This window comes from Passer domesticus, chromosome 1, assembly GCF_036417665.1.
Source record: "Passer domesticus isolate bPasDom1 chromosome 1, bPasDom1.hap1, whole genome shotgun sequence".
NCBI classification, from domain to species: domain Eukaryota; kingdom Metazoa; phylum Chordata; class Aves; order Passeriformes; family Passeridae; genus Passer; species Passer domesticus.
In genome coordinates, this window is record NC_087474.1 from 86,734,786 (window position 1) to 86,759,594 (window position 24,809).

General features: G+C 38.9%; 1 protein-coding gene across 4 annotated transcripts in view; it reads left to right on the top strand.

Moving 5' to 3' along the window:
- The first annotated feature begins 492 nt into the window (after positions 1 to 492).
- RETREG1 (reticulophagy regulator 1) overlaps positions 493 to 24,809 on the top strand; it is a 65,283-nt gene continuing 40,966 nt past the window's right edge. Inside the window, exons 1-3 of one of the 4 annotated variants that reach the window (XM_064428069.1) lie at positions 493 to 598; positions 16,662 to 16,768; positions 18,554 to 18,584. In XM_064428069.1, the coding sequence (XP_064284139.1) occupies positions 16,738 to 16,768; positions 18,554 to 18,584 (62 nt within the window). In that variant the 5' untranslated portion in view covers positions 493 to 598; positions 16,662 to 16,737. Of the gene's footprint in view, positions 599 to 2,583; positions 2,925 to 3,314; positions 3,479 to 16,661; positions 16,769 to 18,553; positions 18,585 to 24,809 lie in introns of those variants that run through there. The other 3 variants (XM_064428058.1, XM_064428068.1, XM_064428071.1) reach the window with 3 other exon arrangements.

The following is a 24,809-nucleotide window of genomic DNA, read 5'->3' on the forward strand; positions in this document are numbered from 1 at the left end:
AATGGATGCAACCTTAATCAAAATCCAAAAGAATTCCCTTATTGTAGTCTACCCTTTCCACAGAAACCTCACCTCATCCTCCTTCACCCGGATTCCACCCCCCTTTTCTGAGGAGAGGGTGGATTTTTGAACACCAGTCACTGAAGGGAGTGTCACAGAGAGTAAAAATTTTGGGCAGGGGGAACATACAATCATCCTCAAATGATTAAAAAAAGAAGTGAAACATCGGTAAGGGAGGATTGCCTCAAACCTGCCATGGTTATAATCCTTAGGGCAGTGGGATTACATTGCCATTATCCTACAGTTGGTTAAACCCAAATTTTACATTTTAACCCCAGTGTTAAAATGGGCTTTCTAATTATCCCATGGTCACTTTAAAAGTGCATGAGGAACATCTGACTCCTTCCCAGGCTTACCTATTAGCTGTTTGGAGTTAGCTAGATTTGGGTGCTGGACAGAACCGCCCACATTGCTGAAATAACTGAATGCTAGCAAGGGAAAGCAAATTGCCGCTGGCTAAGCTGGGGATGGTTTGTGCAAGTTATGGGCAGCGCTCACTAGAGTAGCAGCTTGGCATCTGTAATGACCTGAAAAAAGGGTGAGTATAGGAGAAACTCTTATTTGTGCCCATCTCTCTACCTCCTTTTCCTTGTAAAAAGGCTGGCTTTTCTCCTGTGGACTGTTAAGATTTCCTGTTAGGATTCCCTCTGCTCCCTCTCTCAAAACCAAGGAAGCAAACGACTACTGCTCAGCCTAGGAAAGCATGAGATGCCCAAGTGACAGCGGGAGGAGTGCTCAGAAAATGCGAGCAGCTGTTTGCACACATAGGAGACAGCTGCCTGCTTTCCAGCACACAGAGAACACCCTGTTTTGACCAAGTCTTTTTAGGACAAATTTTTTCCTCATCAGCACAAAACCGAAGCAAGACAACAAAGTATTGTTGCCTTGCTCTCTTGTTGGCTTGTTGCACTACTTCCCTTTCTTTTCCATGTGTATTTCAGGTTACTAGAGGAGCCTGTCTCTTTCCTTTTGCTCTCTCAGACTTTCAGCGACAACATTTAATCACATTTTAGCTGGGCTTATTATTCAGGTAGGTCTGCCTGGCTCTGGGTTTTTAGACATAAGACCATAGAAGTGTAACTAATTAGCAGAAAACTAAAATGGCCTTTATAAAAACGTTATTTGCCTATGTAGCATAACATTCTGTATGTTTTCTCTGAGGTGCTAGAGAGATCATGTGGAATAATAAAAATATCCTTCCCAAACCTATTTGGTGAAAACACACAGTAGACTTGAAATCCACAATGTTACAACTTATTGCTGTAATTTTATTTTGTCTTCTTCAGAAAAAAAAAAGACACATTGACCTTCAAGTGAGTGTGACTCCTTTTCCCATTAAAAAAAATTTCTAATGGGGCAGCTCAAGCTTGATACAGATGCCAATTCCCAATCCAAAAGTATTATTCTTGCTCTTGCAGTAAAAATTATTATATTTTACACACTTTATCCTGTGAAACACTTCCAACGATTCCAATTTTTGGTTCTTCTTATTCAGCAACAGATGCTCAAGTGACAATTCTCAGCAGGCATGCTCCCCAGAATTCAGATTCCCAGCAGTCACATCAGCTATTACACACATCACCAGCTCGAACATAATGCCGTGCTTCCATCTGGAGCCTGGGGCTGGCCAGAGAGGTAGCAGTGCAGATGACAGGACAGCACAGTATAGATTTTAAGTATGTATCTTGGATATTTAAGATGTAGATGTGAGCCATCAAACTCTCATAGGCTCCTTTGTGGTCTTAGAAGCTACCAGTATTATAACAATAGCAACTTAATTCCATTTGGTTTTTTTTTAGGATTTTGGGGGCTGTTATCTTAGAATCATGGAATCACAGAATGTCAAGGAGCTGAAAGAGACCTTAAAGGTCATCTAGTCTCACCTTCCCTGCCATGGGCAGGGATACCTCCCACTAGACCAAGCTGCTCCACACTTTATCCAGCCTGGCTTTGAATGCTGCCAGGGATGGGGCACCCACAATGTCCCTGTTACTTCCAGCGTCTAACTACCCTCACAGCAAAGAATTTCTTCCTAATGTCTAACCTAAATTTACCCTCTTTTAATTTGAACCCTTTACCCCTTGTCCTATTGCTGTAGTTCCTGACAGAGTCCCTCTCCAGCTTCTCTATAGGCTCCCTTCAGATACAGGGAGGTTTCTATGAGGGTTGCACGCAATCTCCTCTTATCCAAGCTGAAAGCCCCGATTTCCTCAGCCTGACTTCACAGGGGAGGTGCTCCAGTGCCCTTATCAGCTTGGCGGCCCTGCTCTGGACGTGCTGCAGCTGTGCTCGCCTGTGGCACGCACACGCGAGGAGCAGATGAAGGACAAGTCTCACTGGCAACACCTTCCGCTGGGCTTCACCTTCCCAGATCTAGAAAGCACTGGGTTGCCCGGCTTTCCCTCAGCCCACGCCGGTCTCTCCCTCAGCCCGGGGAACTCCCGCCAGGGCCGGCAGCCTGGGCCCGCCCGCTCCCCGCGCCGCCCCCGTCCCCGCCCGCCGGGCGCCGCCCCCGCGGCACCTGCGCGGAGGCGGGTGCGGTAACGCGGGGCAGGCCGCGCTCCGCCCCGGCCCGGCCCGGCCCCAGCCCCGGCTCCGCCCGGCCCAGCCGCAGCCCGGCGGCCGCACCGAGCCATGGCGAGCGCCGCGGTCCCCGCGCAGCCCCGGGAAGCGGAGGCCCCGCAGGAGCGAGGCGCGGCGGCGCCCGGGGAGACGGAGCCGACGGAGGTGTCAGGCGGGGCCGGGGCGGCGGCGGTGCTGGGAGAGACGGGGCTGGCCGTGGGCTGCTGCATAGCGGCGGCGCTCAGCTGGGAGCGGCCCCTCCGCAGCCTGGGCGGCTTCGTCTGCGCCAACCTGCTCTTCTGGTGAGCCAGCCGGGCCGCGGTGGGCGCGGGGCCGGGGCCGGGGTCGGGACCGCCCCCGGGATGGGAAAGCCCCCGCCCCGCCCGCAGCGGGCGTCTCCTCCCCCGCCCCGCGCTTCCCTCGGCCCCCGGGAGGAGCCTTGGCCCCCTGCCCGCCCCTCCCGAGCGGCCCTGGCGGGGAGCTGACCCGCGCCCCCCGCCAAGGAAGGTCCTGCTCCTCGCTTCACCTGCGCCACGGCATTCCCTGCCCCCGGCATTCCCTGCCCCCGGCATTCCCTGCCCCCAGCCGCCGCTCCGGGTCTGGCCGTGGCCAGTGCATCTGCTTGGTCGGGTTCTTTCACCCTCGGCCTCGCACACACACACACACACACACACGTTCTGCCCCCATATCCCGCAGCATGATGCGTGATGATGATGATGATGATGAGGAGGAGGAGTCTCAGATGGAAGCTGAGCAGGGCGGCTGCAGGACACCCCCCCGAGAACTCGCGTTTGTCACAGCCGAGAGGAGCCGCGGGCCCGCATTTCTGTGCAGTTTTGAAGCCTGCTGAAATCAGGTCCCGAGCCCATCGGCTGTGCTGTGCTGATGCCCTGGTCCAGTACTTTGGAGTTCACTTTGAGTATATGTGCTTTTCCAAATTGGTGGCCTACTTAGTGGAGTCTTTGTCAAGTGGGCACAGCCAGAATGTTACTGCAGTGCACCAGTTCTCTTTTTGGACTAAGCTTTTTGTAGTCAGAGACTGTTTAGTTGAATAAGTCCCAGAGATTAACATAGGGATGTGTTCATTGTTGTGTTTGTCATGTCTCTTTTGTTAATTTGTGTAGGAAAAAAGTTGTCTATGTGAAACTTCTTCAGGGCTTTCCCGTGATCTCAGGTTTTGCCAATGCCTATGTTTTTTTGCTTTCTGATCAGAAATGTTGTTGTATGCCTGCTTGATCATGTAGAGCAATTTATAAATTAGTGCACTAATAATACTGGAGAGGCTCTTACGAGTGAACAGTGTTTTCTTTCCTGTGGCTAGAACTGCCTCCTTTCCTCTTAAGCAATAAGAGAGGTAAACAAGCAGTGCAGTGGATTAATAGCAAACTCTTCTTGGTTCTTTATAACCCTGAGAGTGTGATGTTTAAAATGAGATCGAAATCATAAAAAAGGACTTTCTGGAGCTTTGTGCTGCACAAGAAAATCTCAGCAAATCTTTCAAAATCATTTTATCCTCTTTGATTCCAGAAGCAGAGTGTGCGTGACGTCTAATTTAGGTTGACTTTTATTATCCATCTTGCTCTTAGGTATCCATGGTAAATCCTTTCATTGAGAAAGTTACATGGTTTTGCTCTCATTTTCCGCATACTTCAGAGGTCACCTGTTCTTTCAGCCATTTGGAAGAGTCAAAATGTTTTATATTTCTTTTCAGTGTGGCTCTGATAAAATTTTCAGGGACAGCATCTAGCAGAATACATTTCCAAGTCTCAAGCAATCATAGCTGCTGGGCAACCCCTTGGCTATTTTTTTTCCAGATTTGTCCCAAGCATGGTATAAAATGCCTGCATTATTCAATGCCTGTAAGAAGTCACCTTTGTTAGTCTTACTGGCAACTTGTTATTGTGACCAGTACTTGAAGTTATTTTATCAAAATTCATAGCTTTCAGAATGAGTTGGAACAGCAAAAGTCAGGGCACGGATTGTTCATTTTAATTTGGTGGTATTGTACCTCAGAAGGAAGCTCGCTATCCTAGTGCCAGGGAGTTTTGAGAGGTGTAGACGAACAAGGAAATGTGTAGAAGCAGGAAGGATGACCAGTAAACTTCTGTAGCTTGAGAACATAAGGAAAGACCTCAGTAAAAAACCTATGAAATCTGACACTCTGAAAATTAAAGTCATTTAAATCTAAGGTCACATTTCCATGCTTTGGTATTGGGATCGTGAGTGTTTGCAGCGCAGTGTGTTTGCTGCTTCTCCTTTTCTTGTTCGCAATCCAGCTGGTCAGCCTGGTTTGTGATGACTCAGACAGTCACAGCTGCTTCAGGACTGGGAACAAGTGTCCACCCCTGCTGCCTGTGAAGTCTCTCCCAGGCTGGCTGGAGCCTATAGGTAGAAGGAGCATTTCCTAGTTGCTGTTCCATGTGCCTTTTCTTTCTTTGTCATGTGCCTACAAGTATCCGTGCCCCATAGGGGGACTCCCAGTGCATGCAGCCTCTGATCAGGATATCTCGGCGTTCATATGTCTGTATTGCTGGATGGGAGACTTCTCCCACTATAGCAGCAGCAGCATTGGTGGAAGAAGGAGAAAGGGGAGGTGAGGTTGAATTTTATAGTTTTCTGAATTTTGGAAAAGCAACACCAGGTCCTTCCTCCCATCCATTTAATTTTGTTGGGACTGTTTTCCTCACGGTTAGGTTAGTTCTTGTATGTTCACCCATCAAAGTATTTAGTGTGTAAACTGTTGCAGTAGGAGCTGCTGAGAGTGATCTGTTTCTCTGGTGTCACAGGATTTTTAAAAAAATATATTTCATTGTAGCCTTTTTGTGTTAAAAAAAATCTCTTAGCCATGGTACTGTTTATAAATGCGTTTCTGATGGTTATGACTAAAATATTGTTCTTGTAAGTACAAGAAATTTACTAACTTAATTTCATTCTGATTTCCTTGCTTTTCTTAATATTCCTAACAAATCATTGTGGACCCTTTAACAAGAGAATAGTAAAAGTAAATAGTAAAAAAAAGGACACAAATCTGGCTACTGAAAGAGCATTTTTCAGTTACCACCTCCATTATTTTTTCACCATGAGCAGCTGTAAGCCTCTTGCCACAAATAAACCTGACAAAAAATCTTTAAAATGAACAAGGGTTAAATAGCTATATTATTTTGCACCTAACCATCTGAAATATTATTTAGATTCTTGTGCTGTATATAGTTTGCAGACTGAAGTCAGAATAACACAGGAGAACTAGGCTGGATTTTCCCCCGTTTTACACCTGTTGTAATGAAAAAGTGAGTGATTGGGCCAAGAGCAGGGAAACTCTGTGCTGGTGCCAGAAGTTCACTCCAGGTGTTCTGAGTGTTAGGCTGTTGACTGATAACTTTCAGTCTTGGGTTTAATCTTATCCAAATATTAACATTCAGTCCTAGATTTTTAGAATTCTATCCTAATTATTATTCTCTGAATGTATGGAATAGAGGGGATAGTGGCAGCTTTTTGTTCTCCCAGTCTGTAATTTTAAATTTCTACAAGGTCACCGGGACAAGTTTATTTTCAGTAATTTTGTACTGTTCCATGTGTTTTGTAGTTTGCAGTTATCTATTGCAAATACATGTTTTCTGTCTGCAGATAAATGTTTCAAACTAAAGTGCATTCATGTCTGCAAGGTCATCCCTATATACACCACTTGCATCTGCTCACCAATTGCCCAATTTCCTGATTTCCCTAGGATTTTTTTGTGAAGGGAGGCAGCAGAAAAACTAAGAGGTAATAGATCTTTTCTCTTTTCCGGTCTTGTGGAATGAATTTATTGTATTACCCTATTTGCTATTGTCTTCACCAATTCAAATACTTTTTTTTTTTTTTTTTGAGGATTTTAATATACCTTCTGACCTCAGAAGGTATATTTGTATGTTACTGCAGGTCTGTTTTTAACAATGTTACATGATGTTATTGTACTGACTCAACAAAGTAACTGACCAACTGTGTAAAATACAAGTATCAGTCCTTGATTTAGACAGGTGTGCAGGCCTAATTTTCCATTAAAAACTAGTCTTTCATCACCATCCCTACCCATACTTTTTGTTTGTTTGTTTGGTCTCAGATATAGTGTATATTTCCATTGTCTGAGAGAAACAATCAAGAGAGAAAACAGTATTGCTTATATCTGAATTGTCTGTGTGCATTGCATCAGGTAAAGATTGTGTATTTTCCAGACAGAAAATCTCATTGCTCTTTAAATGTTAGTAACAAAACACACCTTTGGAGTTTAGTGGTTTGGTGTGTTTTGTTTTTAAGTATCCAATTTGTTTCAGGAGTTGTTATTGAAGTGTTCGAGTTGTTTTAAAGTATCCAGTTCACTTTAAGACTTGTTCTTAAAGTGTTTCTTACTTGAAATCTCTGCTCTGCAATGATGAAGTATACCATTAAGGGATCTCAAAGTACTTTTCATTCATTAATTTATTCTTTCAATGTAAGAAAACAGTACTAAATTAAGGATTTCTTTCATGTATTTGCACACAACTTGTAAATACTACCACTACTATACCTCACTTATATATAAATCAAGATTTCTGCCCATTTAGAGAGCAGTGTGCATGCATAATGTATGCTTGCATTTTTCTTCTTTGTTACAAGAAGAAAACACATGCAGCAGCCCTGTTCTGTGTATTTGTGGACTGTACATTTTTGTTCACTGTCAGCCCTGACTGTGGCTATCACTGGAAATGTAGTCTAGGGGACCTACTCAGACATTCTTAATTGGAATAAAAGAAATATTTAAAATCAAAACATAAAGAAAATACATGAAAATTAACTGAATTGGAGTAAAGCTGGATATTGATATTCTGAGTCCAGTTTGTAGTATGCTGGTCTTCAGATCACTTAATTAAATTTGTAATATCTTCCAAGTCAGGACAACGCATACAGATTTTTCCTTATAGCACCCAGATGCTAAGTGAATTTTGAATGTGGGAAATTTTGGTCTTTGGCTGTCTTCATTACAGGAAATCTTAGAGCTACATTCATAGTTGTCTTGGGGTTACTTTCCTGAAATCCAAAGTGTCAGGATAGCACACAAGTGAATATTCCTCCCTTAAATTCTAATAAGTGTTTGCCTCTGATTACTCAAGCAGGAATAGTACAGTAGGTTAAGTATTGACATTATTATTTTGTAATGATAATACCTTCATTATCAGAAAATAGAAAAAAAAATACTGGCATAGACAGTTTTGAAATTCACTGTGCATTCATGTGAATGGGTTTCTTACATGGTTGCTAGTTTGTTTCTTCTAGTCTGATAGTGCTTAACATTTAATTTGCTGCCTTTTGCTAAGTCTTTGTAACTTATTGGTATTGAGATTTTCTTTTATTACACCTAGCTATAGAACAGCAAATTGCTGACATTTCTTTAAGCATGAAGAGATGTTTGTGGTTTGTTGCTTTTTGCTTCCTAGCAAAAGGAAGGTGGTATTCCAAAATAGTCTTCCTGAAGTAAAGCTAAAATTCCAATCTCAGCACAAGGTGTGATATAATTTTAGGGTCTACTTGTTTTTAACCAGGCATTTTTAGTCTTATGTTCACTTTTCCAGTACAAATTATGAAAACTTTTGAAGGCTTTGGAACTAGAAAAGTGGAACAGAAAATTAAATTCATTTGATTTAGTTAACAAAAATGATTAAAAGCCATTAACAGCTTTTTAGTGACAGTTTTCATACTTTTGGCTGAGGGATTAGTTTACAGGAATGAAAATTGACATTGTTTAAGAGCCAGACAGTGTTACATAAAAACCTGGACAGTTGACAGCATTTTTCAACCAATAAGATGAAATCAGGATCAGTCAGAAAAGAAATCAAGTGGGATAATTGAGGAAAAGCAAGCATTACTGAAAAAATTAGAATCAAATCTAGGATGAGAACATTATGGAAGATGGAAATCCAGAACAAAGGAGAACAGAAATTATTGCAGCATGGCTTGTGTTTATTCTGTCTTGCTGAAATGTACATATGCTATGTCTAAAGCAGTTGTTTCAAGAGAGAAATTATAATTTCTTCTTATATTGCTTCAAAATAATGAGACCTTTCAAATAGTAAGTAGAATTTTGAGAACAATGGATGTTTTAAGGGGATATGCTATGCTCCATGGTAGATGTTACAGGACTAATGAGAGCATTAAAGAAAAGGAGATTTAGGGCAGCACGGTAGAGGTGCTACTGCTCAAACTGCTGGTACTGTATGAGAAAATGGGATTAAGATTTCTTCTGTACTTTGCCAGAGCACAGGTTAATTAAGGTCATCTGGGCATTTGTCTGCAAAAACAAAGGAAGCAAGGTTATTTGATGTTATGTGTTTAAATCAAAATAATTTTAACTTCCGTGAAAATACCGTCCCCTCTTTCCACTGAGGTAAATGTAGAATTTGATGTCATGGTAGACTCAGAAGGTATGTCATTTAGGTAATTTAAACTTTCTCCTTCTTGTGTGCTTTTTATGTGCCTGTCTGAATGCAACAGGTTGCAGTAAATCTGATCCAAAAGCACAAATATTGAAACATGATTCTAACTGCTGAATTCCTCAAGAGGTTTTCTTGCAAACAGTGTGAGATAATTTTGCAATGTGAAATTATTAACTTCCAGACCACCACTACACTTCCAAATGTACCAGTTCATAAGCACATTTTATCTTTGGTAATTAAATGCAAAGTATTGGAACACTTTTTCTAGTGTTTTTTCTTAGGAACATATACTATTTTTTGTTTTATTTAGATTTATTTTTAAGTTTAAGAGCTGGTTTCTTGAGTTGGGGTAGAGAAAATACACAAATTGAATTCTTATGCTATGTGTTATGTTAGCAATGTCCAGCTGTTTTTGCTTTTGCCCTGAAGCCTGTGCACAGACCTTCCAGAGAACTACCCCTTCTACAGATGCCTGTAACAGTGATTTAAATTTCTAGGAGTCTGTTTCTTAGGACAAGAGGTTTATTTATGATTCAAAATTTTTTGAATTCTAGTAAGTTCTAGAAGGTTTTCTAAAGAAAAACTGATTTGGTCCGTGCTTTCTGGCTGAATACGATCCTAATCTTTTCAATGAGACCTGACAAATAAGCTCTTTGAATAAAATGTTGATGGCTGAGTTTTCTTTGTCTTAACAAAGAAAGAATTTTAAAAAATTATTCAAGTTTTAGAATAACAAGCATGCTTTTTTTGCCTGAGGGTTATTTTTTTAAATTATATGTTTATTTTTATATACCTAGTGATAGAATTTTTAGATTTCTGGGTGCTATCCAATGGAACACTCTTTGCTAGCTGGCACATGGGTTACAAATCAACTGCTTTTCAGTGCTTCATTTTACTCTGAAATATCCCAAGTACCTAAGTTTCTCTCTTATTTAAAGAAAAACTTGAAATGAAAAATGGTCCTTCTTTGTAATTTATATCTTTATGGAAGTTTTTTCTCCACTAAATTAGACATGATCTAAAACATTTTTAATGTACATCTTTTTAAGAAGCATTCTATTACAACATTTCACAGGTTTTCAGCTAAACAATTATACAACTTTCTAAGTTCAAAATGCCAGGCACCCAGAGTGCTAGTGTGCATATTTTAAATGTTAATTAACATTAGATGTGGAGTAAATGCTTTTGAAACTATTTTATTCAACAAATTGTGCTTTTTGGAAGGGTGGGGAGGTTTTTTAGACTGAATTTAAGCCTTTGTTCCTTCTAAAATTTTTGACAGAACATATACAGATGTGTTTTTTTACATGTAATTCCCTTTATTCAACATGGAATCTGCTGTACCAGTTCTTGTGTATTTTTCAGACATATCATATAAATAGAATAATATTGTACTAAATTCTGTTCTGTAAAGACATTCTACCAAAAAAGTGTGCATAACTTCCTCTGACTTAAGTGAAAATCTACTTCTTGTGTAGGAATTGGGAAGGGATTTTTGCATTATAATTCTTAAACAGTTACCTAAATACTTTGGCTCAGACCAGGTGTCTTGGTGTTGGCTGGGATGGAATTATTTTTCTTCCTGATACAGTGTTGCAGTGCTGTATTTTGGATTCAGTATGAGAACAAAGTTGATAAAAACCTGATATTTCAGTTGTTGCTGAAATGTTTACTGAGCAGTGTTTACTGCTCAGGAAAGTCAAGGACTTTCCAGTTTTCCATGCTCTGCCAGCAGGCAGGTGCACAAGAAGCCAGGAAGGAGCACAGCCAGGACAGCTGACCTAAGCCGGCCAAAGGGATATTCCAAACCACAGTGTGTCGTGCCTGGGAGGAGCTGGCCAGGAGCTGCCCATCACTGATCAGGTTGGGCTGGGCTCTGGTATTGTGCATCACTGGCCTGTCCTGGATTTTATTAATCTTCCTTTCTGTTGTATCAGATTTCATTTATTATTATTGTTACTCTTATTAACTTTATTTGAGTTATTAAAGTGTTCTTAAGCCCTGGCTTTTACTTCTTTCCATTCTCCTTCCCATCTCACCAGGGCAGGAGAAAAGTGAGTAACCTTAATTGTCAGCTAATGTTATACCACAATACCAAGATATACTAAAGGAGCAATAGGAAAAATACTGGATTATTGAGTTCTGACTTCCAATGTTTTGAGTACTCAAGGCTTGGATTTCTGTATACATAGATAAAGCATTTTAATATTTACAGAGGTTCAGTATGAAAATCTTTTATATAGAAGAGCATTTCACATAAAAGTTGTAAATTTAATAGACATACAAAGCAGGATTCGCAAACCTGCTTTGGGATGGTTTTTCTGTTAGGAGAGTTTAAGCATTAAATTACCTGTAAATAAAATAGTGTTGAATATATATATTTTTCTTCTTGATTCACAGGAGGGCGAATAAAATGATTGACCCTCTGATCAGTAAGGACACAAGCTTTCTGATACTACCTTTACCATGTATTTCAAAAATGTTGTTCAGGCAGTGTACATCATGCTGTTAATTAGAACAAAACTAGCTCTCTTCCCCTTCCCCAGAGCTCTTGCTTGAGACAGTCATCAGAACTTTTTGCAACCACACAGGTGTTTGATTGCTCCAGCAGTAAGTGTGGAAGAATGGTCTAAATTCAGCTCCAAAGAGGAAACAGTTACCACCAGGAAGGAGTTATTACCACATCTTTTCCTTACCCAAATGCCCTCGCTGTAGATGTTTGTCTGAAACAGAGTTAGGTGGTCCTCTGTAAGAGCAAAGTACTTGTAGCTTTGAAATTAGCAGTTCAGTGTTCTCAAAGTGCACTAGAAATATTTCCTCTCCACAGGTGAGGGCCATTCTCTATGTGGTTAATGTCATAGGCCATGCTTGCTTATCAGTGTCTGATTGGAAGAAGACCAGTTCTGTGGAAAGCTCTGGTGGGAAGGTGTCAGTGGATTTTCACCTTAACATTTTATGAGGAAACAGTTATATACCAACCTGTGCTCTTTAGAACTCCACGGAATTACTCTGAAGAGTTTGGCCTCTGGTTTTAAGATGTAAATATGAGTTTGTGGAACATAGAACTGAAGTCCACAAGTCACTCATGCAGCCAATAAACATGTCATAAAAGCTGATGGTGAAGCAAAGCTCCATTCTCACATCTGTGTTATTGACACCTTTCATTTATTTATGTGATTATCTCTGGATTTCATCTAGGGATAGATGACTATTAAAAATGTGCCTGCTAAGGCTTTCCAGAAATAACTAGAACTGGCTGCTGATAGTCTAAATAATTTAATTTTTGATTAAATTTTTTCTTATGTTTTGTGTTTACAAAATGCAACTCATTCATAGCTCTAGAATGTGTTGTGAAAAACCCAAAACCTTAACAGCTGAAGTGAAAGAATAAAATTGATTTATTTAACATTTGAAACAATTTGGTAGGTCTGCACCTTCCCTGTATCTCATGATGCAATGAAAATAGCTTTTGTCATGCCCTGTAAGTTTTATTATGTTTACTGACTCTAATATTGTATGATGTTGTTAACCATCAAAATTTCTTACCTGGCTCATGACACTTGAATAACTTTGCACAATCTGGTTTGTGCAGTTCATTGTCCCAGGTGCTCTGGGACAATTCTGGTGCACTGTGAGATATCTGCTTTTTGATACAACAAATTGACAGTATTGACTGTATTGACAAATGACCATCCGATGCTTTAAAGAACCAGAGAAAAGACAAGAAGGAGAAGGTATTTTAGGCTACTTTTCTATCTTTAGGTTCACCATCATTTAATTGAAGAATTTTCACTTTTAATTGTGGAAGTTTTCAAGTTTTGATTCTTCCTGGTTCAATTTAGAATCATTTCAGAACAGCTGCAATATAATCAGGTCCAGAAACAGAAATTGTTGTGCCTTTAAGGTCTAAGGTCAGCATCTTACCACAAAATATTTGCCAACCACTTCTAATAGCCTACAATAATCACAGAATGAAAATACCATTCGGGTTGTAGGGGCTTCATGAGGTCTCTAGTATGGCTTGCAGCTCAAAATAAGTGGAATTGAGTGGCAGGCTGGCTGCATCACACTTACATTCTTCCTATATAGAAGAATGTGGGATGGAAGGACAGCTGGAGGTCAGCTAGTCTGGCTCCAAATAAGCTCCAATTGGAGCACATTGCTCAGGTTCTTACACAACTAAGCTTTTGAAAGTCCTACTCATAGTGATCTGCCACCTGCTTAGCACATGCAGGTAGCACATCCAGGAGCTCATTCACTTGAGTGCTCTGGACAAGGGGACATCCTTCACAGTGAGGCCGCTGTTGCCATCAGTGCAGAGAGCAGGTATTTCTTGCAGCCTCAAAGCCAGGTAGCCATATCCCACCCCTGGGGCTGTGTCTCAGTGAGGGCCTTCACTCTGCCCTGGCCTGTTTCAGCCAGTGACAGGGACTGAGTCCTGGGCACCTCATGACTGGGGTTTTTTGCAGTCCTGCACTGCCTACAGTAGAATTTCTCTCCCCGTGTTGTGCGAGCTGTCCTGTTAACTGCTGAAGTATTTATCTGGAATGCATTATTCTGTACATTGTTTCTTAATCCCTCTGTTCCCCCCAAAAAATATTCACAAAATACTGCAGAATTCAAGGGGGAAACAAATCTTGGTTATGTGTCCAGTAATGGTTTTTACTTCTGCACCACTTGTAGAAGAAATTAAACAATTTGAACTTCAGTCTGTTTTTTTATTGCTTAAAAAAGAGAACAAATTCAGTAAGCTTTTCTTATATAGCATTCTTCTACAATACAGAAGGAGTGCAGTATATGAAGAATTAATTCTGGAGCCTTTCACTTTTGTCAGATGTGTGTGTGTTAGAAATGCTTGAGAGTACAATGTGTTATTTTTTTTAAAAAAAAGGGGAAAAAATGCCCCAGCTTTTATTAACAAGCAGAAGTATTACAGAAACTGTTAGTCTTGTTGCTATGCATCATATTGATAATTCCTAGAAGAATTCTGACTCCTGACAGTGGTAGTAGCATAATAAGTGGTTTTCAGATCCCTGCATGTTGAGCTAACTGTTTGATAAGCTTATGTTTGATAGATACATACCAGAAGAGTGCAAGGGGACCTTAACAGCTTTTCACCAGGAAGAGCTTCAAGGATGCAGATCTCTGACATATGGCTCGCAAATAGTTTTTCTAATCTGTGTTGCTCTGGCGCCTGAGGACTGACACAAGCTGTCTGAGTGAATTCACAAGGGATGGTCTTTCTTGCAAACATCACAGTCTAGATAAAGAGCTAATAATGCTAAAACATGGGAAGTTCAGTCAGAATAATTCAAAGTTCTCCGAAGAAGAGTCCTTGTTTGGTGACTGCATTAGCTGCTTCAACTGGATTACAGTTTTTTTCCCGCAAACACTGGAGCAGGGACACTGCAGTACTGAGAAGGTGGAATGACATGACTTGGAAGCATCTTTCAGAGAGGATGCTACCTTGTTAATCCTTGTTTCCTAATCCTGGTCTGCATTAGTGCAATTGTTTTTAACAGCAGGTGACAGCTGTGATTGCAGTGAAACTAACAGTGTGGTTTAGTTGTGAGTGTAAAGTAGGTCAAACATGTTTTGTGCATTTTTTGAAAGACACACTAAGCCTTCTCAGTACGCATCTGATCTTACCTTGAAAAGCTAGTAAAATGTGTGTGTATGTACACACATGCACACATTTGTATATAAATTCTGGTATTGATGCATGCATTTGAGACCATCAAAGTGTGGCCAATGGTAATTGCTAAGTCAGGGCCTTCTGTGTGATTCTATAAACATTCATGCACAAGCACCATTAAGACCCTATAGAATAGACATGGTATTAAGCCCAAACAGTTTGAAGCTCTGCATTTGTTATAAACTTCTGCTGTCTGGAAGTTGGATGAAAAATTCTTAATTTGATTTTTTTTGTATAGCATCACATCTCTCCCCCAGCCCATTATCAGTAAATTAAGTAAGCTAAACAAAGTTTTTCATGCAGTGGAACTTAAAACTTAAACACAATCAAAGATTTTTAATGCTGAATAATATAACCAAGAAAAATAGTAGGACAACATGATGCAAAGCTGTTAGAAGTTTTGATTTATTGAGCTATGATTGGGCAGTTTTGATAGAGGTTGCCCTGTAATAACTTTTCTCTACACTTCTCTGTTGGTTTTCTTGAGCTGGCTGAATTATACAAAGGTGCTGATTTTATACACTTATTTTATAGAATAATCTTATAATTCAAATTCTCTACAGATATAAAACCCCTTTATATTTGGATAAAACCTTCAGAGTGAGCTTAGTGTTTGTATTGGAATTCATATACTGGTCTGCTCAGGGTGATTGGTATTATGAGTTTGTGTTAAATGTGAAAATTAGTGGCATGGATATTCTTTTAAATGGAAATTTTCTTTTTGAGGTTTTCAAGGAATATTGGAGCAGTTTGCTGCTACAGTAGTGTGTCCTGAGCTTGTTAGAAATATTGTGAAGTCAGTTTTCTTTCTAAAAACTCCAAGTGTGCTTAAAGAATACCTCTTGGCTTCCCGCAGTTGCTATGTTTGCTACTATTTTCAGTCCCCTTCCCCCTCTTTCTTGCAGAAAAACTCTGCAGCAAAAACTGGGTAGAAGCTGGGTAGCCAGCTGCCCTGTTTTCAAATATGAGAGGTTTCTGTGAAACATCCCAGCTTTGCAGGATTTTGTTTCTGTTGGTATTCTCATTTGATCCAGTGCCTTGAATAGTGGCTTCTTACTGGTTTTGGCTAACCTCAACTATTTAAAGTTAATTGCTTTTACTTTGAAAAATTTACTTGTTCACTGTTTCTCCTCAGATCAATGATTTAAAGTGTTCAAAACCAATTTTTAGTATTTTAGAACTAAAATTTAAATTTATTTAGTTGAATTTTAATTCTTTTTACTTCACACCCTTTTTTTTGTGAGTTAGGATATTTGCCAGTAAAACAGATAGAAGAGCTTATCTCCAAACACACCTGGATAGCAAAGTCAGCAATGCATGAGATTGTAATTCATACTTTCTGAGTCTAGGTCTGTTTGACTTGACTAGACACGTTCTAAAAAATTATGTAATTAAAACCAAAATTCATGAAAGCTTGTTGTGAAGACAAGTTTTAGTGTTATGCTGTTTTATAGATTTACCTCATCTTTGTGTTTGAAAGAATTTGTATAAAAATCTTGCTTAAACATAGGTTCTGTAGGAAGCAAAAGATCATTTTTAACCTTTTTTTGTGCACTGTGCCAAGACAATTAGTTTTAATGAAACAAAAGTTAATTTAAAAGTAGTACTTTCTATGCAATAATTAAAATATTTTTCTTTATTTTCTCTGTGCATAAATAAAAGTATGGACAAAAATCTACTACAAACTCAGTGTTTAATCTTCATATCTTTAAATGCAATGCTTGGAGCTCTCAATATTTGCTTCTTATGGAAAGGTTGTGGGGAGAAACTGAACTCAATTATTGCAATCCGAGTCTATTTCTTCCTATTTATTTTCAGTATTAGTAGCAGCAGTTAGTTTTTGCATGCTTCCAATGAGTTTTGAAGTATTCGACACTTATTTCTACTTGATATTCTAGGTTTGTTGCATTGACCCCTTGGAGAGTGTATCATCTGACTTCCCTTATAATACTTGGAGTGTTAATTCTTCAGATAATGAAGGATTTGGTATTCTCAAAGATAAAAGGTAAGTGTACTGATAGAGGTCCATGCTTGAATACCTGTACTTTGGAGCATGCTAATTCATTACTAAAGCCAGGTCAATATTATGATTATTGTAAAAGTATCAGCTAATATTAGAGAGTGATAGTAGATCTGTGATGGTCTACTGCCATTTTCAATTAAGTTTTGCTATATTTTATAGGGAGGGCATTAGGAGATTTGGTTTAGCACTTAGATGAGCGTGATTGTTAGGAGTGGACAGTCATTCTTGTTTCTTAACTGCTAGGTCTGAAAAATTGCGTTGTTTTCTAAAATACAAATACATTCAAACTTCTTCCATCATGTAATTCCAAACATGTAATTCCAACATGTAATTCCAAAACGTAATTTTCTTCCAACATGTAATTCCAATCATGTAATTTTTGGAAATTTTGGGACATCCAATATATATCAGTGAAATTTTTAAATAGATAGAGAAATTACCTATCTTAGCACACTTGAAATACGAAGTGAGCTATTTTCTTTTTACTTTATATAGCATTTGGTGTCCAGAGTATATAAAGTCTTATGTGAATACAACCAGTTTTGAAAGGGATTTTGAGATTGTTGACTGGTCTGGTGGTTTGGAATTTTTTTTTCAATTCCTGTCCTGTACTTCATTACCATCTTGAACAGTCTTTGACAAAATGCTCATCATAAGTTTTTAATTTTCATTGCCATGAAGATTGTTTTTTTCAAGATTCTTATTTTGCCTTTTATTTATTGTTGAATCCCATGCACAGTGTTTGAAAAATCCTGTGAACATAGTACAAAAGCAGGAAATAGATGTCAGAGAAGCATAGTATTCCTCTGTGATGTACTAACACTTAATTTCCGACTGCCAAAGCCAGTTGTTCCCTGCTTAGTTACAACAGGTATTTGCTACCTTTTCTGAAGAATGATTTACTGCCATTCCCTTTTCTGGGAGTTTTGGGTACCATTCTGTTTCCTGCTTGAGTATTGCAAGCCCAGAGGGCAACTTATACAGCTAAGCAGAATTTGATTTTTTTAAGCTCTGTACTGTATAAATTACCACAAACGTTGAATACCTTGATAGCTGGAAGGCAATGATAAATTCGTAAATTCACTCATACCTGCAAATAATATTTTTGTAGTGACCAAATTCAGGATGTACCGCTCTCATGTTTGTGTGATTATTTAACCATTCATTTTAGAGATGAGGCTAGAAATACCTCTGCTTCCTAGCTTATGGAATACTTACTGTAGTAAACTCATTTATTTTACTAATGTCTTTGATGCCATTGTAGACAGAGTTTAAGAAAAACCAGGCCCTTGAAGTAATACTGTAGGAGTCTTGTGGTAATGAATAGAAATCAATGAAGTGCCACTCCAAGAAGCAGAAAAAATTCTTCCCAGTATATCACATCTGTGTAGCTGCTTCGCGCTTTCAGCCAGCCACTAGATGGCAAGACTATTACAGATTCATGAGGAATGTAGAGTGGTTGTCAGTGTGTAGAAGTAGAGGGTAAGTTCATGTTAAAGTTATGTTGTCATCTGCATGACATTCTTCCATGTGGAAATGTAGCCATAGAGGATCCTGACTTTTTCCATTAATGATTTTAACTGTATGTTAAGTTTACAGAAAGCAATTCAAGAACTGTTACTATAAGGTGCTATAGCTTTCCTGTTTGACTGATACAGAGAATTCCTTAGTCATTTTGTCCCAATTCAGAATATGCACTATGAATAAAAAATAAAATTCTTTCTGTTTTAGTGCATTGTGTTTCATCTTACATTCTTACAATTGCAGGTGCGCAGCTATGGAGGACCATCACTGGCAAGTAGGTATTTTGTTTTTAATGCATGGTTATTTATTACTTTATTTTGTATAGTTGGCCTGGAATTTTTTTCTAATGTTTTCTTCTAATAAATTGCTGAATTATTATGATCTTAAAATATTTTCTAAGTTTATTTGTGCTTATTCATGATTTTTAATAAATTATTTCTTTTGATTTGAATTATATTAAAGTCTATAGTAACATATCAGAAAACCTCTAGAAATGCTTTTTGTTACACTGGGATTATCATGCTTCATGTTTTCTGGGAATTAGTGCTTTCTTTGAAAAGCAGAAGGAGGTAACTTTGAGAAGTTACAGAAGTTTTAGCACTTATACCACTGCTTTTGACTAGAAGTAGGTAAGATAGGTGGGGTTTCTCTTTAAGTCAAAATAAGTGATTGATTGTTATAATTGCAAATAAATATCAGTTGATATCCATATGAATAGAAATTAATAATTTTGAAGCCTGTTAACTTGCCTGTCTTAGGCAAATGCTTATGTCATATTACTGTAGAGTATATAATTTTTTTAATTTGTTGGCAGTTGTCCTGGTTCCAGCCAAGACAGAGTTAATTTTTGCAGTAGCCAGAAGGGGCGTGGCCAGGACTCAAAGGTTATTCTCTAGCACCTCTCCTCATTTTCCAGGGATGGGGGAAGGAGTCCCTTCCAGGTCACATAGTGTGGCAGCACGGTCAGGTGTGGTTGGGAGTTTACACGTGGTGTGTGAATCATTCACCTCCCACCTCCGCTCTGATATTGTCGCTGTTACTGTTTATTGTTCTTTCTTATTGCTGTTTCTCATAACTTATTCTTATTTCAACCCATGATCTTTACCTTTTTTGTCTCTAGTTCTCCTGTCCAGCCCTTCACAGGGGAAGGGGTGATGGGGAAGTGAGCGAGCAGTGTACGGTTTGGAGTGTTTCAGTGGGGACACTGAACTGGGGAACACCATTCCTTAAGCACAACAGCAATATAATCAATGTCTAAATGATTTGCAGACAATCAATTTTCAGAGCAAAAGGCTGCATATTTAAGGCATTATTCTTCTAAACAGACCACCAGGATTTATTATATATCTGACATAATTTGAAAGCATATCCATTGGTACACTATTGTATTATAGCCTGACACTGAAGAAACAGTAATGCAGAGTTGAAAAAGAGAAGATGCTGTGTTTTGTTCTTCTGTTTTGTTGTCTAGAGACAGGTATCAATGTCATAGCAATTACAGAAAGCAGTTCAGATGTGCAGCTCCTGTTCAGTTTCATACCTCTTAACGTCCACAGGTATGAAATCTCATAAGTATAAAATGGAGCTGTATGGAATTGATGACAGCTTAGTTTATAAACTGAGCAGAGTAAAATGCTTTTACCATAGCTAGTGCTACTTCATGTATCTGTGTAGAGTGACAGTGCTTCAAAAAATTTAATTGAGAAGCCATTCCTGCCGCACAGTAGATTAGTGTGATTTATATTTCATTTCTCCCTCTTGTTATTTGCCAGAGAAATTTACATAAAATTTACTGTCTTTTAGGGTTTTGAATCTGACTTTACCTGTCTGTTTACATTCAAGAAGAAGAAGGCAAAGAAAACCAAATTGCTTGTGAAGTGAAAGGAAACATAGGGTTTTGAGTGCCTTTTGTTTCCATAAAAAATAATTCTGCAGTCTGATACATTTTTCTTCTTTTACTCCCTAGTTCATCAGGTAACCAAACCAGAATAGTTGATTTTATGGAAAAGACTATAAATAGTACTTTAAATATCTTGGATTCAGGTTTTCAGTTGTTCAGAATGCTGGCCTTGATTTGCTGTTCTGTGGGAGACAATGCAGAGAGTGAAAAAGAGAATTTGATGAGCTCACCATAGCTCATGCCTTTGGGTAATATAATACAAGCATTGTATGTGTCCATCTAGCCCAGCATCTGCTCTCTGAAGGGATCCAGCCAGGAGAAACATGACCTTGGGTAATGTCCTGTATTAAAGCAGGACAAGCTTGCAAGGCTCTCCTGGTGTACTTTCCCAGCAGCTTCCAGTTGAACCTCACCCCCACCCCCCTCCCATGCTGTTCTAGGTGTACCTTCCGTGAATTTGTCACATTGCTTTTGTTCTTAGAAGCTTCTGCTGTTGGCAACATCCTGTACACAGAGATCCACAGCTGAACCACGTGCTTTGTGAACAGTCTTCTGTTTGTTTACTGCTCTATAATAGTTTGTAAGCTCTTCCTACATTTTTTCTTGTTGGAAGAAATACTGAGCAATTACTCTCTATTAATATTCTCCAGCAATCTGTGGCTTTTATAAACTTCTGTCTTGACCTGTTCTCTTCAGTTCATGACTGCTTAATTGTTCCTAAAATAGAGGTTCTCCAAGATTTGATGTCTTCATTGTGCTTTTCTGCGGTTTTTTTTCCATTTCTGTGCCCCCTTTTTGCTGGGGAGACAGAATTACAAATAGCATTCAGGGAGATCCTTGGACTATACATTGTCCCTCTCTTCTTTTCATAATAAATCCCAACATGTGATTGGGGTTTTTTTAACCTCTACTAAGCTCTGAAATGATGTTTTCATGGATCCATGTTTTCATGGATAATCACTTCAAGGTAATGTCCTGAGTAGTAAAGATCAGCTTAAAGCCCATATGACTTTAAGAATTGTTGGGGTTTTTTTCGCTTTGAATTTCTTCACATTTCTCATCTGCCTTTTTGCAAGAAATCATGTGATAGTTGATTAAATTCTGCTAATCCTTGCAGCTGGTCTCTGTCTACCAGAATAATTCCTCTCATTTGTCATGGCTTCTTATGCTCCATAAAAGCATTTGATGAGAGACCTTGTTGAAAGCCTCCTCAGAAATCCATGTGATTTTTTTATGGGCACAGTGTTCATCTAAAAGCAAGTTCACTTTTGGAAAGGACAGAAGGTTTGTGATACGATGTCCTTTAGAGCTTCCATTAGGACTGGCATGCATGTCCTTTGTTAGTTTTCCTGACAGTTTGCACAGAGCAGAGATGAGTGTTTAGTGGTTTCCAGTTCTCTGGCTCTTGTGTGCCTTCCCTAAAAATAGATATTGCTTTAGACACTTCACAGTCCTCTGCCTTAAGGCAGCTTTAAGAGAAGCTGTTTAACCAAAATGAAATTTCAACTGTTGCACCCAACCTTTAATTTATAAGTTCACATAAAGACTTTTGTAAGTTCACATAAAGACTTTGCATTTGTTTGCACTGTGGGTCGGTTTTTCTTTTTCTGAATGCTCCTATAAATGTGCCTGTTGATTATGTAGAAATTGAAAGAACTGCTGTAAGATGTTGAGGCTGGATGCATAGTTCCTTTTCATTTTACTCAAAATAGGATATGAAAAACTGTTTTCATGTTATCATATATGAGCAAGATGTGCCAAATATATCCCTATATCCAGCAGAGAATAACCTGCTCTTAAGTAACTTACAGAGAAAAAAATGGTAGATCTGTGATACTTTCAGTGAGAGACAACGCCTATTCTGATAAATTTCTATTCTTACAAATTAAATGTGTGCATGGTTTTTCTTTGGCATCATAGCCCTACAGCCCTGCATCCATAGTTTGTAACTGCCTTAAGGTCCATGCAGAATGGCTGTGTGCAGGCAGGAAAGGATTTCTAGTTTGTGCCAACTTTGAAAATCCATTAGATTGCTTTGGCAAGTGCTAGTTGGCATCTGCCAAAAATGTGCTAAGAGCTATTTTAATGGCTTAACTGCAGAACTGACCAGTTCTAGTGCCTGACAAAATTGCTACACACAGTTTGGTTTATTGAAACAGGTGTAGGTAGTAGCAAAATTATCTGAACAGACTAGTTTCCTGCCCTACCTTTTTGTTATGTGATTCTGGTTCTGAAAATTAATATTAGTCAGTCACCAGCATAGTAGAATGTTTCATAAATGGTGGCACCAATTTCTGATGAGTTTTATAGTAAAATGGGAAACTTTTGGTAGTTGGAGGGTGAATTACTGATTGTGACTGTTCTGAAACTTACATTTTTTCAACGTTCATGTGCATTGTGTATTTCATCTGCTGCATGTACATTCCAAGTATCAGAAATCAAAGTACTTCAATGAAAATGCTGTTAATTTGTGGCACTTGTTTTTGGTCCTCCTGCATCTTTGCTGAGAGCTGCTGATTAGTCAAAGCAAGCATAGCATTACTTTATTCAGTGCCATAACTTGAATGCAGAATGCTTGTTGTCTCACATGTAAAATGTGTCTATGTAAGAAGACCTGTGATTGTTTTTTCTAATAGAGTCATTTAGTGCTATTTTAAGTTTAAAATTTAAAACTGAAGATAAGCTGAACCTTCCATAGGGATGGTAGCACTGTAGCACTTTTTTTCCCCTATATCTAGTTCTGTTTCTGAGGAACTGCTGTACAGGTATCTTGCCTTTTTTAAAAATGGGTGACAGCTGTTAAAATAGCACTGGAAAAGGTCACTTGTTAAATTACTCTTCCTCATTATAAAGCTGTTTTATTTCTTCCTATCCTGGTGATATTTCTTTGAAATCTGGTGCTTCTCTAGTCAGTAGATCTATTAGAATATCCACAGGAATTGAAGCATACCTTAATTTCTTGAGTGGTCAAACTTAAGAAGGTCAAATTAATATCAAAGCGGGATTACTCTTTTATAGCAAGCCTAAAAAATCCCTAGTTGCAGCCTGAGAAGGGACTAAGAAACAGTCCTTTTAAAAGGCCATCAGTGAGTGACTGAAGAGAATAAGCCAGAAAGGAAGGTGTTAATGCTCTGAAGACCAGCAGCTCTGCTTAGCTTGTTTTCAGTCCCCTGTTATGTTTTATCATTTTCTCAGATCAAAGCTGCCTGGGACCTGTGGGAAGAGCCTTGCCTGACCAGTCACAGTGCTAAACTCCCTACTGCACTTCTGGCTGCTTCAGCCACAGACTGCAGTAGGTGTGTAGTACTTACTGTATTATTAGATGTTTAATGTTGTGGATATAATCCTTTGGGCTATGACAATAAATCCTGAAAGGGTTCTCCTGGCCCTGTAGGTTGAAAGAAAAGGTTTTTTTTATTTCCAAAGCACACCTTCTCCTCTGCTTCCAAGAGGAAGGAAAAATAAGCAAGTGCAGTACCATGAATAGTATGTCTCATCCACTGTTGCTCATGTGATCAGGTCAATGAAGATTTGGAATTCTGTAAGAAGAAATAGTAACATTTCCAAGAGAAAAAGGACACTTCTTGGTGGAAGCTTTTAACTGGCAGCTGTCTTTATTGAAGCACTTTAGGACTTGATGTTGAAAACCACGGTTAATATTGAAATGCTCTTGAAGCTCGGGAGTTAGCTAACTGGGATATTTCTGAAATAATAGCCTTCACTGATAGAAGGTTACAAACAGACACACAGAGGTTATTTTCTAAGCCCAGGACATTCCTGTTCCTCACCACCTTCTTCCTCTAATCCCTTCTTTGTGGATTCCTTTTATGACAGTTAGCTGTGGTGATACTTGTGGACTCCCAGAGCCACCAAAGTTGTTGCCCACTTGCAGGCGAGTGTTATTGTTTGGTAGATAACAACATCCATTACTGGGTCAGCTGATGTGACAGATGAGCTTCAAATTCAGGTCATAGCTTTTCCAGTTCTGAATTCATCTTTTGAGCTACACTGGTTTCACTCTTGCATCAGCCCAGCTCATAGACATGTGTATGCATTACAATGGTCAGTGTGTTCTGAAGAACAATATTCTGAGCTAGCACCATTCCGAGCTTGACAGATTGCATGTAATATGTGGCTATTGGGCTTTTTTCCAAGAAGAAGAAAAAATAATCTTTTGAATCTAATAACTCCATAACTCTAGTAACTCCATAATGCACTTGTGCAAAATTATTCCTAATATGTCATTGAGAGCAATGAAAAAAACTTTGTTGTCCTTAAATACAAATGAGACAGTTGCTCCTTTTATCTAATTACCATGCTTTGTTCATTAGGTCAGAGCCTTTACATACCTCTGATTTACATATGTTTTGCCTGCTGGGTTTGCTTAAGACAATCTGCAAGTCATGTGCCTAAATATTTCTGATGTAGTCTGCTTAGTCTGATTTCATGATCAATGGAGAAAGATTTGAAATACTTAATGGATATATACTTATATATACTGATCTATCTCTTCCCAAACAAATGTCTGTAGGTGGGTCAGGTATATTGTGTCTTAATGGTGACAGTTTGTTTCCCTTGAATATATACAGGAAGCCTAGG